This window comes from Mauremys mutica, chromosome 10 (assembly GCF_020497125.1).
Source record: "Mauremys mutica isolate MM-2020 ecotype Southern chromosome 10, ASM2049712v1, whole genome shotgun sequence".
NCBI lineage: Eukaryota > Metazoa > Chordata > Testudines > Geoemydidae > Mauremys > Mauremys mutica.
Genome location: NC_059081.1, coordinates 43,901,832 through 43,915,367, shown reverse-complemented (window position 1 = coordinate 43,915,367; position 13,536 = coordinate 43,901,832). Strand labels below are relative to the sequence as shown.

The following is a 13,536-nucleotide window of genomic DNA, read 5'->3' as shown; positions in this document are numbered from 1 at the left end:
AACCATTGCCACAAAAATGGACAGCCTCAGAAAAGAGATCAAGGAATGAATGGAAGTACGTGGGCTAATCTTCCCATCTCTACTGATGGTACCTTAAGGACAGGTTTAAGGGAGTGGAATGGGATAGTGTGAAGACGCTTATGCTAAGGCTTCTTATATTATAACTGTTCTGTAAATTATCAGATTATTTCTGCCAGCCTATCAACACAGCATCTTTCACTAACACTTATTTCACTAAAAAATAAAATACACATTAGAAAGAGAGCCAAATTCCCAGTATTTTTTAGCACATCTTGGAAAAAACAGAGCCAAATGCCATTATTGTGCCACGTGTATGCATCATGGCATTTTCTGAAAAACCCATTTTCCTTTGTCATATCTCACTTTAAAATATTTGTCAGTCTACACAAACTGCTTTCTTTCTTTCTTTCTTTCTTTCTTTCTTTCTTTCTTTCTTCTTGTAGTGGGAGGAACTGCAACAGAAAAACTCTCTCTTTTCTTGTTTCAAAATGTATTTAATTCATTTGCAGAAAAAGTAGCGGAAAGATGCTAATTAAGGCAGGAGGGTTTGCAGCATAATAATAGATATTGATTTTGTTTTGAATAACACAATAGGTTTCTAATGTCAAATGTTGACAGGAATAACAGTAGATGAAATAAATGTTTGTTTGTTTGTTTTATCAATTGTCCATTCAAAAACAAACAAACAAAACCACAAAACAGTAGTACTGAAACAGGAAGTACTATTGAAATCAAGAATGGTGGGACATTTTTTTTCCTTTTCCCATTTTAAAATAAAATATTACTTTCGATTTACAATGAATATGAAAACCAAAATGCCCCTTTTAAAATTAAAAATGTCAGTTAGGATTAAGATGGAAATGAGGGAATTTACCATAGGTAGAAAAATGTAAGTGAAGGACTTGTCTATATAAGAAAGTTGCATCAGTTTAAACCCTGTGGGGGCATTCCTATAATGCTTTAAATTTGGTGTATATTGTGCATCAGTAACCTCACAGCACAAGGTAGGCCAACATAACCAGTTTTAAATAGATGTAAGATGTCGATATGGGTTTGCACTGGTTTAACTACTTTTTTTTTAAACTGATTTACATTTCAAGGCAATCCAAGTAACTGCACAGATTTCATAGCGCTTAGAAGAGTCAAGCTTTAAATAGAAAGCTGGTTTAGTTCTAAACCAGGGGTCTCAAACTCAAATGACCCCGAGGGCCGCATGAGGACTAGTGCATTGGCCCGAGGGCCGCATCACTGACACGCCCCCTTGCTGCCCCTGGCCCCACCCCCAATCCACCCCTTCCATGAGGCCCCGCCCCTGCCCTGTCTCTTCTCCACCTCCTCCCCTAAGCGCGCGCAGTTTTAATAAATATATACACTCAGTAATGCACCTCACTCAAAGGACAAAACACGCACTTAGATTTACTGCCTAAGGCTCTGGGAGGGAGTTTGGGTGGGGGAGGGGGTCTGGATGCAGGCTCTGTGCTCGATGCAGGCTCCAGGCTGCGGCAGGGGGTGGGGGTGCAGGCTTTGGGACGGAGTTTGGGGATAGGAGGGAGTGCAGGGGTGAGGGCTGTGGGGCTGAGGGTGAGGGGTACATGATGCAGGAGGGGGCTCAGGGCTAGGGAAGAGGGTTGGGCTGTGGGGTGAGGGCTGTGTATGAGGGGTTCATGATGCGAGGGGGCTCAGGGCTAGGGAAGAGGGTTGGGCTGTGGGGTGAGGGCTGTGGATGAGGGGTTCAAGAGGTTTGGAGTGTGGGGTGAGGGCTGTGGATGAGGGGTTCATGATGTGGGGGCGCTCAGGGCTGGGGCAGAGGATTAGGGTGTGAGGGGATGAGGGCTCTGGCTGGGGCTGAGGATTAGGGTGCAGGGGGATGAGGGGTTCATGATGTGGGGGTGCTCAGGGCTGGGGCTGAGGATTAGGGTGCGGGGGGATGAGGGGTTCATGATGTGGGGGCGCTCAGGGCTGGGGCAGAGGATTAGGGTGCGGTGGGATGAGGGCTCTGGCTGGGGCTGAGGATTAGGGTGCAGGGGGATGAGGGGTTCATGATGTGGGGGTGCTCAGGGCTGGGGCTGAGGATTAGGGTGCGGGGGATGAGGGGTTCATGATGTGGGGGCGCTCAGGGCTGGGGCAGAGGATTAGGGTGCGGTGGGATGAGGGCTCTGGCTGGGGCTGAGGATTAGGGTGCAGGGGATGAGGGGTTCATGATGTGGGGGTGCTCAGGGCTGGGGCTGAGGATTAGGGTGCGGGGGGATGAGGGGTTCATGATGTGGGGGCGCTCAGGGCTGGGGCAGAGGATTAGGGTGCGGGGGATGAGGGCTCTGGCTGGGGCTGAGGATTAGGGTGCAGGGGGATGAGGGGTTCATGATGTGGGGGTGCTCAGGGCTGGGGCTGAGGATTAGGGTGCGGGGGGAGGGTGCGGTGGGATGAGGGGTTCATGATGGGGGGGTGCTCAGGGCTGGGGCTGAGGATTAGGGTGCGAGGGAATGAGGGCTCTGGCGGGGGCTGAGGATTAGGGTGCAGGGGGATGAGGGGTTCATGATGTGGGGGTGCTCAGGGCTGGGGCTGAGGATTAGGGTGCGGGGGAATGAGGGCTCTGGCTGGGGCTGAGGGTTTGGGGTTGGAGAGGCTCAGGGTAAGGGCAGCCTGCCTTGCCAGTACTGGCGGAGGGCAGGCACTAGGACCCTGCGGCAGCAGACAGCAAATCTGCTGGGAGCCCTCCGGGCAGCAGGCAGGGGAGAGGCGCGCTGCGTTCTGTCAGGCAGGGACGCAACACAACGCGGCGGAGGGGGGGGAACACGCGGAGGGGGGGTGGCAGGCGGGGGCTGGGACCTGCTCCAGGCAGGGTCGCGGCGGCGGGGGGAGACCTGCGGTGGCCGGGGCCGATCCAGGCAGGACCGGGGGGGGCGGGAAGAGACCCAGCTCCAACTATTGCTGGAGCAGGGCGCCCAGCCCTGAATATTGCTGGGGCCCGGGCCCCACACAAGTATATAACCTGCCGCCCATGCCCCCCGGCCCGGCCCGGCCCAGCCCCGGCGGGTCCCGCTTCCCTTCCCCTGGCCCGGCCCGGCGGGTCTTGCTTCCCTTCTCCCCCCCCCCCCCACGGCCCGGCCCCGGCGGGTCCCGCTTCCCTTCCCCCGGCCCGGCCCCGGCGGGTTCCGCTTCCCTCCCCCACCCCCTGGCCCGGGCCCGGCGGGTCCCGCTTCCCCCCCCCTTACCCGAGCGCATCTCCGGCGAGGCCTGAGCTCCGTCCCGCTCAGCCCAGAGCTCCCAGCCCCGCCCCCTCCCCATGCGGCTCGGATCGGGGCGGGGCTCAGGCGCTCGGACGGAGACTCGGCGCTCTATGTGCCGAGGCTCCAGGAGAGGGGCGGAGGCGGGAGCCTCCGCTTTTCTCTTGGGGGCCCCTGCGGAGCTCCCCTGGGGAGCTCCGCGGGCCGCATGTTTGAGACCCCTGTTCTAAACTGTAGTAGATCTGGCAGCCAACTGTAAGTAAATCAGTGGAACTTCTGCATATAGGCAGTGTCCACACACAAACTTGCATCGGTCCAACAGTTTTGGTTTTGATACATCTGCATTCACCAATGAAAAATGTTTTAGTGCTCTGATACTACAGTAATGAGTGCTATGGAGATGTCTGTAAACAAACATCTATTCCTGGCTCTGCTATGGACTTGCTGGGCACCTTTGGGAAAGGCACTTATCATCTCTGTGCCTCAGAATAAGATTTCCTATCTGTGAAATGGGGATAGTGCTTACTTCACTCTGCAAAGTGCTTTGAGCTCTGTGGAAGAAAAGGGCTTGTAACAGAATGTCCTGCCCTTTTGATGGCCTGGGGCCTGCCAGCCCTGTTTACTTCTCAGGCAGAGCTGGAGAAGGGTTCAAAGTGATTATAAAACTCAGCAAGTGGCCCAGTTCATAGAGTAGTGGCAGGAGACAGATGGGCTCTGGCAGCAGGCCCTGCAACAGGGGAATTGAAAGGATGGTTGTGCAGTGACATCTGTAACCCATGATGGGTGGAGGAGCTTCTTTGTTTTGATGTTTTGCCTAAGTTTTATGTTTGAAGAATAAAACTGGCATGTGTGTTTGTGGAGTTGGAATGGGGCAATAGTTGATGGAGGCCATTGAAGAGGAACCTGTGATGTGTCCCTTCCAGGCCAGGATAAATGGGGCAGCATCTTGACTCAAATGATTATTCATCACAGAGCTCTCAGCAAAAATAGTTAATACGCCCCCTACCATATGGCACTGAAGCATGAACAGCGAACATCGTGGCAATATTTCAGTTTGTCTTTGGCGGGATGAGGCCCCCAAAGAGCCTGCAATGCCAGTGTGATCTGAGCTGGCCCTGAGTGGTGATTAGAAGGGTTCATTATCAAAACCTGGGGGGAAAAGGTCAGATTTCTGTGTGGTTGGGGCTGCTTTTTATTTTACCCAGAACAATTTTCCCAGGGGGCATGCTGTAGTCTTCTTTTGCTTGTGGGACCGTCCTCTGGCAATTTGTCACTAGACTCTTATTCATTAAAGCTGTCATTTTGCTAAGAAATCGTTGGAGAGAAATTCTGTTTTAGCTGGCTTCAGTCATATAAAATTAAATTATTGTATTTGCCAATAACTGTAATATGTTACTATGCAACAGTTTCCTTTGGATCATTTTAGATACATGGAGTTAATTAAATCAGCACTCTTCCTTCTAGGAATGGAATTCCACTGTGGAAAAATTAAAAGCAGAAGCACTCAAGATTCTGTTTTCAGAGGACTATGCAGAAAAGGAACATCTGAAGCTTTCAAATCAGAAAATAAATCTGTTGCAAGAAGAGTTGTGCCATCGTATGGAGGAAAGGAAAACCTTTTTACAAGAGGCCAATGACTTCTTTAGTGCTGCTAACAAGGTTAGTTAGAGGCCAAGTCTATAATTATAATCTGATTGTATGACTGCTACTTTGCTCTTGAAGTCTGATATGCAAGGGATTGTGCAAATTAATGGACAAGATAATGGAATAGCTGATATGGGACTCAATTAATAAAGAATTAAAAGAAGAAAATATAATTAGTGCCAATCATCATGGGTTTATAGAAAATAGATCTTGACAAACTAACTTGATTTTTTTAATGAGATTTGGTTGATGAAGGTAACATTATTGATGTAATATACATAGATATCTGTAGGGTATTTGACTTGGTACCACAAGACATTTTGATTAAGAAACTAGAATGATAGAAAATCAGATTGAATTGATTAAAGACTGGCTAACTGATAAGTCTCAAAATATAATTGTAAGTGGGGAATCGTCATTGAAAAGGTATGTTCCACAGGGATCAGTTTTTGCTCCTGCTCTATTTAATATTTTTATTAATAACCTGGGAGAAAACATTAAATCACTATTGATAAAGTTTGCAGATGACACACAGATTGGGAGAGTGGTAAATATTGAAGAGGACAGGTCATGGATACCAACTGATTTGGGTTTCTTGGTAAGCTGGGTGCAAGCAGAAAAATGTATGCTTTATTATGGCCAAATGTAAAGCCACACATTTAGGAACAAAGAATATGGGCCATATTTACAGGATGTGGGAACCCATCCTGGGAACCAGGACCATCAGGTTCTTATATAGCTCATTGCATCAGTAGATCTCAAAGCACTTCACAGTCTTGAATGTATATCTGTACAACATCCTGTGAGACAGGGAAGTAATTAGTCTCCATTTTACAGAGGGGAACTAAAACAAAGAGAGGCTAAGTGTCTTGCCAAGGTCAGTCACACAGGAAGTCTGAGGAAGTGAAGGGAATCCATGTCTCACCAATTCCTAGACTCGTGCCCAGGGCTGTCCTTCGGCATATGCAGCATACGCAGCTGCATAGACCATGAAATTTGGGGCACCAATTTGCCCCAAATTTCATGGTTCCCTAGGCAGCTGCATGCTGCATATGTGGAAGCACCAGCCCCGGTGACCAGCCCTATCCCTCAGCCATCCCTAGGGGGGGTGTGGGGCCCCGGACAACTCCCTCCACCATGCCTCTTACCCTGTCCCCACCCCACCCCCATTCCACCTCTTCCCCCAGGGACCCCGCATTCACCAGCAGTGGTGGGAAGCAGAGCAACCCAGCCCCAGCCTGCTCTACTCCACCAGCTCCCAGCCGCGGCGCTCCACTTCCCGCCGACGGTGAGTACGGGGAAAGGATCGCCCCCGGCTCTCACTGGCGGTGGGAAGCAGAGCACTGTGGCTGGGGGCTGGCTGAGTAGAGTGGGCTGGGGCCGGGCTGCTCCGCTGCTGCTGGTGAGTAGGGGATCCCTTCCCCCAAGCCCCTCCCCCGAGCGACACGGCTAGAGCTGGGGCAAGGGAAGCGGAGCGGGCTGCTCCCAGCCCCCTGCTAATCCCCTGGGCCACTCTGGGCTGTGGGGCCCCCAAAAGTGGCCCCCCACAGCTCCTGCCTCCCACACCCTGGTTGGGGGGAGGCCTGGGGTCCCACATAGCACCCCTGCAGGGGGGGGCTGTGTAGGGCACTCAAATGTCTAGAGACGGCCCTGCTCGTGCCCTAATCACTAGACCTTGACTCTGAAAAAGACTTGGGGGGACATGGTGGGTAATCAGCTGAACATAAGCTCACAGTGTAATTCTTTGGCCAGAAAGGCTAATGTGATCTTTGGATGAATAAACAGGGGAATATCGAGTAGAAGTAGGGAGGTTACATTACTCTGTGTTTGGCACCAGTGTGACCACTGCTGGACACTGTGTCTACTACTGGTGTCCATAGTTCAAGAAGGATGTTGATAAATTGGAGAGGGTTCAGAGAAGAGTTATGATGATAATTAATGAATTGGAAAGCCTGCCTTCTAGCAAAAGGCTTAAGCATGGCCAGCCCTTGCTGTTCTGCCAGCCACGTTAGACGCACATACATGCATGCACATTGACCAGCTGAGGATAAAAAGAAGGCTGGACTGCAGATTGGCCAAGCACGTAAATAAAATAGATAAGCAAGTACATAAATAACCAGCTGAGCAATGTGGCACCCTCTCAGAGGCTGATTTGGCATCCATGGGGACTGCCCTGATCACCTACCCTTTGGCTGGCCCTGGGCTTAAGGAACTCAGTTTGTTTATTTTAACAAAGAGAAGATTAAGGGGTCTCTTGATCACAGTCTATTGGTATCTGCATGGGGAACTGAAATTTAATAATAGAGGGCTCTTCACTCTCACAGACAAACATATAATAAGATCCAGTCACTGGAAGCTGAAGCTAGACATGAGGTGTAAGCTGGAAATGAGGTGCAATTTTGTAACAGAGTTCATTAACCACTGGAACAACTTAGCAAGTGCTGTGATGGATTTGAAAACGTATAATCTCTCTCTGTGCCCCCATTTCACAGATGGAGAAATGAGTACCTTCTTCACAGTGTCACTGAGTCTTCATCCATCCATACTTGTAGTGTTCTTGCAAAACCTTGGTTAAAAGGCACTATTTAAATACAAAATGTCATTTAAGAGTGTGTGTGTGTGTGTGTATATACATACAAATGTTTTTATTTTAAGGTGCCCATAGACACAATCTTTTGATAACATATTTTTGTATTTTTTTCCACACATTTTTTACAGAAGCCTTAGAAGTTGACTATTTCCAATAACATTTATAGCCACCCTGTTAAAAAAAAATCTGTAAAAATGCACAGTGAACTAAAAAAGGACTTTTGTCTGTGGTTATTTATATTTTGAGCACCGGGGGCAGGGGAGCTATTATCACATCTGTATTTTAACCTATAACCCATTCTCTTGGTTTTCATATATATATAATGCATTGAATTAAAATTATTAAAAACTTCCGAAACTGCTATCTCTTCTTGCACACAATGGGCCTGTTCCTGCTCCCACTGAAGTAAAAGGTAAATGTCCAATTGGCTTCAGTGAGAGCAGGACTGGGACCCAGTATGTAGAGGACCTGACCCTGCAAACCCTTACTCATGTGAGTGATCCTTGCTCATGCATAGTCTTATTGAAACCAATGAGATTATTCACATGAGTATAGGCTACTTGCACAAGTGATTGTAGGACCAGACCCTAGTTCAGAAAACATTCACATGCATCACAATGCTTGGTCTTTGTGACCTTGTGAGATCAAATTTGAACCTGGATTGGCTTGGACTATTATTATTATTATTATTGTATTTTTGACTGTGCTAGGTACTTCACAAACACAAGCAAAGACACAGCTGCATGTGTGTGTCTTGCTGCCTTTTCTCATACATGTCTGCCTTTCCCCAGTTATTTGTTCTTTGGTCACCTCCAGTTTGAATTTCTGCAATGGTCTTTATGTTGAGCTACCCTCTGAAGACCCCAGGGGAGGACAAGTAAGGCACAATGAGGCTGCTCACTTAGGGGAAGACCCTACAAACATTTACTTACATGAGTAGCTTTACAAACCATCGTAGTCCTATTGAGTTAAATAAGTAAATGTTTGCAGGATCATACTCTTCTTTAGCTGTAACGCTTTATAGACTTTGGGCTACGGGTTTGTTGTCTAGTGCAAATCATATATATCATTATATATAAAGCCATACATAGTATGGTTCTAGCTACTCAGGAGAACATCTCTTTTCCTATGCATCATCCCAACATTTAAAATCATCTAGGTCAGTCTAGCTATGAGTCTCCTGATTTGACATCTGGGAGGGGATTAGAGGCAGGGTGCTCTTAGGGCAGGTCTACACTAAGGGCGGGGGTCGAACTAGGGTACGCAAGTTCAGCTACGTGAATAGCGTAGCTGAACTCGAAGTACCCTAGTTCGAACTACTTACCCGTCCAGACGCCGCGGGATCGAAGTCCGCGGCTCCAAGGTTGACTCTGCCACCGCCTTTTGCAGTGGTGGAGTACCGGAGTCGACCGCGGCGCTTCCGGAGTTCGAATTATCGCGTCTAGATCAGACGCGATAGTTCGAACTCCGAGAAGTCGAACTCACCGCGTCGACCCGGACAGTAAGTGTAGACTAGCCCTTAGTTATGGAGGCTGGGTTCTGGAATTCACTCCTCCTTGTGGTCCAATGAAGCCCAGTTTTGTTAGCCTTCAGGATGTGTTGCAAAACTTAGCTGTTCAGCTTTTTACTTGAGGATGGCGGCTCGAATGAGAGGAATTTTATTTTTGCATTTTAGTTGACTTTTTTGTCAGGTTTGTGAGTGTTGTAAGTTATGATTTAGTATTGATTGTACACGCTCACAGAGACTCTAATGCAGAGGTGGGCAAACTTTTTGGCCTGAGGGCCACATCGGGTTTTGGAAATTGTATGGAGGGCCGGTTAGGGGAGGCTGTGGCCCAGCTCTGCCCCCATCAGACCTCCCCTGCTTCTCGCCCTGACGCCCCCCCCCGGACCCCTGCCCCATCCACCCCCCCACTCCCTGTCCCCTGACTGCCCCCAGAATCCCTTTCCCTGACTGCCCCTGCCCACCCATCCAACCTCTCCTCTCATTCCTGACTGCCCCCCAGGACCCCTGCCCCATCCAACCACCCCTTCTACCTGTCCCCTGACTGCTCCCAGAACCCCTGTCCCTCACTGCCCCCTGCTCCCACATCCAACCCCCTCCTCTCCTTCCTGACTGCTCCCCCAGGGACCCCTGCCCCCATTCAACCCCTGTTTCCCACCCTTTGACTGCGCTGAGCCCTATCCACACCGCCGCCCCCTGCCCGCTATCCAACCCCCCCGTTCCCTTACCATGCTGCCTGGAGCACCGGTGGCTGGTAGCGCTACAGCCTCACTGCCCAGCTGGAGCCAGCCACTCCACCATGCAGCACAAAGCACCGGGTCAGGCTGGGCTCTGCAGCTGCACTGCCCCAGGAGCTTGCAGCCCCACCATCCAGAGCATTGTGCTGGCAATGCAGCGAGCTGAGGCTGTGGGGAGAGGGAACAACGGGGGAGGGGCCTGGGGCTAGCCGGCCAGGCAGGAGGGTCCCACGGGCCATAGTTTGCCCACCTCTGCTCTAGTGGGTGTAATTAAAAATAAACAAATAGACATACATGTTGCTTTATTAAAAAAAAACATAGTTAATGAAGTCCCTGCTCCTATTTCAGTATTATAATTAGTCGTGACTAAGCAGACACAGAAAAACAATTGGAACAAGCCCTGGAGCTTTCCTGAGAGCAAAAAGACTGGGAAGAGCCAGATGGCAGTAGAGCGAGGAGAGGATGTGTCCAGGGAATATCTTCCTTTATAGTCAAAAGATCTCAAGGCAGGGAGGGCAGCTAGGAAAGACGAGGCAGGATCAGGGAAGAACTAAGATGGATCAAAGAATTTAAAAAAATAAAATACTGTTTTTAATATGAATGACTCAAAGTGGATCTGAAGCATCAGACACTTAAATGAATAGTGACCATAAAGTGGAGAGGTTAGGGGGTGTAAAGACATACACAGGTCCTCATATTTGGATTCTCTTCTGTACGACATTTGGATTTTTTCATATTTGTTATCCAAAAAGCCAACAATGGCTCTAGAGGCAGGAGAGTTATCCATGCTCACAGGTATTATGCCCACGTTGTTGCTTGCAGACATTGTTTTTAATTACATTTTGTAAAAACTCTTGTCATTTTTGCTAGTTTTGTTATTGTTTTTCCACATTAATCTTTCACACTGAAATGAACAAATATAGTGAATGAACAGAAGGTTGGGGATGGATGTGTGGCTTGTCATGCGGTAAACTTGTCATGTGGTTGGTAGAATTTCCTGCCTTTGTGAAAAGTAAGTGATGCTGCAAGAGTTTATGTTGATAGAGCTGTATTCATAATGTGCATTGTGTAATGCAATTTTTCCATGCAACTATTCTTAACTAAAAAGAAAAGATATGTACTTATCTCATTCTCTGTTTCACTGGTCAACAGGAGTACATGCAACAATTCTGTCATTCCATGGAGTGTAATTGTGGTGAAATGTGTGCCACTGCGGAGATCCTGAGGTCCAGGGCTCCAAGCAGTTTACCCAGGCAGCTAGAGGTGGCGACAGTATCGGGCTAATGGGGCTCAGGATGTATCCAGACTTCAGTGCAGGAGGGCTTAGAAAGAATTGAACTACTTCAGGCAATGGAACCCATTCAGGTCACCTACATCCATGGGGTCTGCTTGTTTTTAATTCCCCGAGGAGTAGGGTTCAGATGGACTGACGTTAAATGACACCCACCAACCTCTGTCTTGTCATGAGATAGAAAAAAAAATTGTTCCCTCATGGGCTCCACAGACGTATGAGGTGCATGGAACTTGCCTATGGCCATGAAAAAAATTATTGCTGGAGGCAATGAAGAGGTCAAATCATTTAACATGAGACTTTGGTTGTTGGGTCATGAATGGGTTGCTCAGAAGAAAATAAACTGGAGAGTAAATCCTGGGCATTGCTCCAGGGAGAAAAGTGTATCACAAGATAACAGTTCTTCAGTTCTGAGGTATTCTTGATGTCAGGTGCTTGAACCCTGCATGATGGAGCAGTGAAATTATGGCTGAGTCATACTAGCAGATGAATCTCACTGGATCCAAGCAGAGTATAAGGGTATGTCTACACTATGGGATTATTCCGATTTTACATAAACCGGTTTTGTAAAACTGATTGTATAAAGTCGAGTGCACGCGGCCACACTAAGCACATTAATTCGGCAGTGTGCATCCATGTACCGAGAATAGTGTCGATTTCCGGAGCGTTGCACTGTGGGTAGCTATCCCATAGTTCCCACAGTCTCCCCCGCCCCTTGGAATTCTGGGTTGAGATCCCAGTGCCTGATGGGGCAAAAAACATTGTCGCGGGTGGTTCTGGGTACAGCCTCACGGCTCCCTCCGTGAAAGCAGCAGACAACCGTTTCGCGCCTTTTTTCCTGGGTGAACTGTGCAAACACCATAGCACACCAAGCATGGACCCTGCTCAGCTCAAGACAGCAATCATGGACATTGTAAACACCTCGCGCATTCTCGTGCAGTCAATGCTGAACCAGGACCTGCAAAACCAGGCGAGGAGGAGGCAGCTACGGCAGCACGGTGATGAGTGATGAGGGCATGGACACAGAATTCTCTCAAACCGCGGGCCCCTGCGCTTTGAAGATCCTGATGGTAATGGGGCAAGTTCTAGCCATTGAACGCCGATTTTGGGCCCGGGAAACAAGCACAGACTGGTGGGACCGCATAGTGTTGCAGGTTTGGAACGATTCCCAGTGGCTGCGAAACTTTTGCATGCGTAAGGGCACTTTCATGGAACTTTGTGACTTGCTTTCCCCAGCCCTCACAGTTGAGAAGCGAGTGGCAATAGCCCTCTGGAAGCTTGCAATGCCAGACAGCTACCGGTCAGTCGGGAATCAATTTGGAGTGGTCAAATCTACTGTGGGGGCTGCTTTGATGCAAGTAGCCAAAGCAATCATTAAGCTGCTGCTATGAAAGGTTGTGACTCTGGGAAATGTGCATGTCATAGTGGATGGCTTTGCTGCAATGGGATTCCCTAACTGTGGTGGGGCGATAGATGGAACCCATATCCCTATCTTGGCACCGGAGCACCAGGCCACCCAGTACGTAAACCGCAAGAGGTACTTTTCAATGGTGCTGCAAGCACTGGGACATTTCACATATCACAAGGGACATTTCACCAACATCCACGTGGGATGGCCGGGAAGGGTTCATGACGCTCGCGTCTTCAGGAACACTACTCTGTTTAAACAGCTGCAGCAAGGGAATTACTTCCCAGACCAGAAAATAACAGTTGGGGATGTTGAAATGCCTGTAGTTATCCTGGGGGACTCAGCCTACCCCTTGATGCCATGGCTCATGGAGCCATACACAGGCAGCCTGGACAGTAGTCAGGAGCTGTTCAACTACAGGCTGAGCAAGTGCAGAATGGTGGTAGAATGTGCATTTGGCCGTTTAAAGGCGCGCTGGCGCACATTACTGACTCGCTCAGACCTCAGCCAAACCAATGTCCCCTTTGTTATTGCTGCTTGCTGTGTGCTCCACAATCTCTGTGAGAGTAAGGGGGAGACCTTTATGGCGGGGTGGGAGGCTGAGGCAAATCACCTGGCCGCTGATTACGCGCAGCCAGACACCAAGGCGATTAGAAGAGCACACCAGGAAGCGGTGCGCATCAGAGAAGCTTTGAAAATGAGTTTCATCACTGGCCAGGGTAGAGTGTGACTGCTGTGTTTGTTTCCCCTTGATGAACCCCCCCTCCTTGATTGACTCATTCCCTGTAAGCAACCCACCGTCCCCCTTCGATTACAGCTTGCTTACGGAAATAAAGTCACTATCGTTTAAAAATCATGTATTCTTTAATTTCTTCTTAATTTCTTTATTAATAATCAGATCCAGTACCTCCCATGCAGTCCATACTGGAGCTGTTTTTCAATTCTCAGGAGACTGCATTGTTACCTGTGCTGATGAGCTCTGCGTGGTCACCTGTGCTGATGAGCTCTCCACACTGGCCAAACAGGAAATGAAATTCAAAAGTTCGCGGGGCTTTTCCTGTCTACCTGGCCAGTGCATCCGAGTTCAGATGGCTTTCCAGAGCGGTCACAATGGTGC

The 13,536-nt window shown here is 49.0% G+C and overlaps 1 protein-coding gene across 1 annotated transcript in view; it reads left to right on the top strand.

The window, feature by feature from the left end:
• Nucleotides 1–13,536, top strand: part of CCDC141 (coiled-coil domain containing 141) — a 158,937-nt gene that overhangs the window by 63,841 nt on the left and 81,560 nt on the right. The window contains exon 7 of the mRNA XM_045033130.1: nt 4,710–4,904. Coding sequence (XP_044889065.1) covers nt 4,710–4,904 — 195 coding nt within the window. The remainder of the gene's footprint in view (nt 1–4,709; nt 4,905–13,536) is intronic.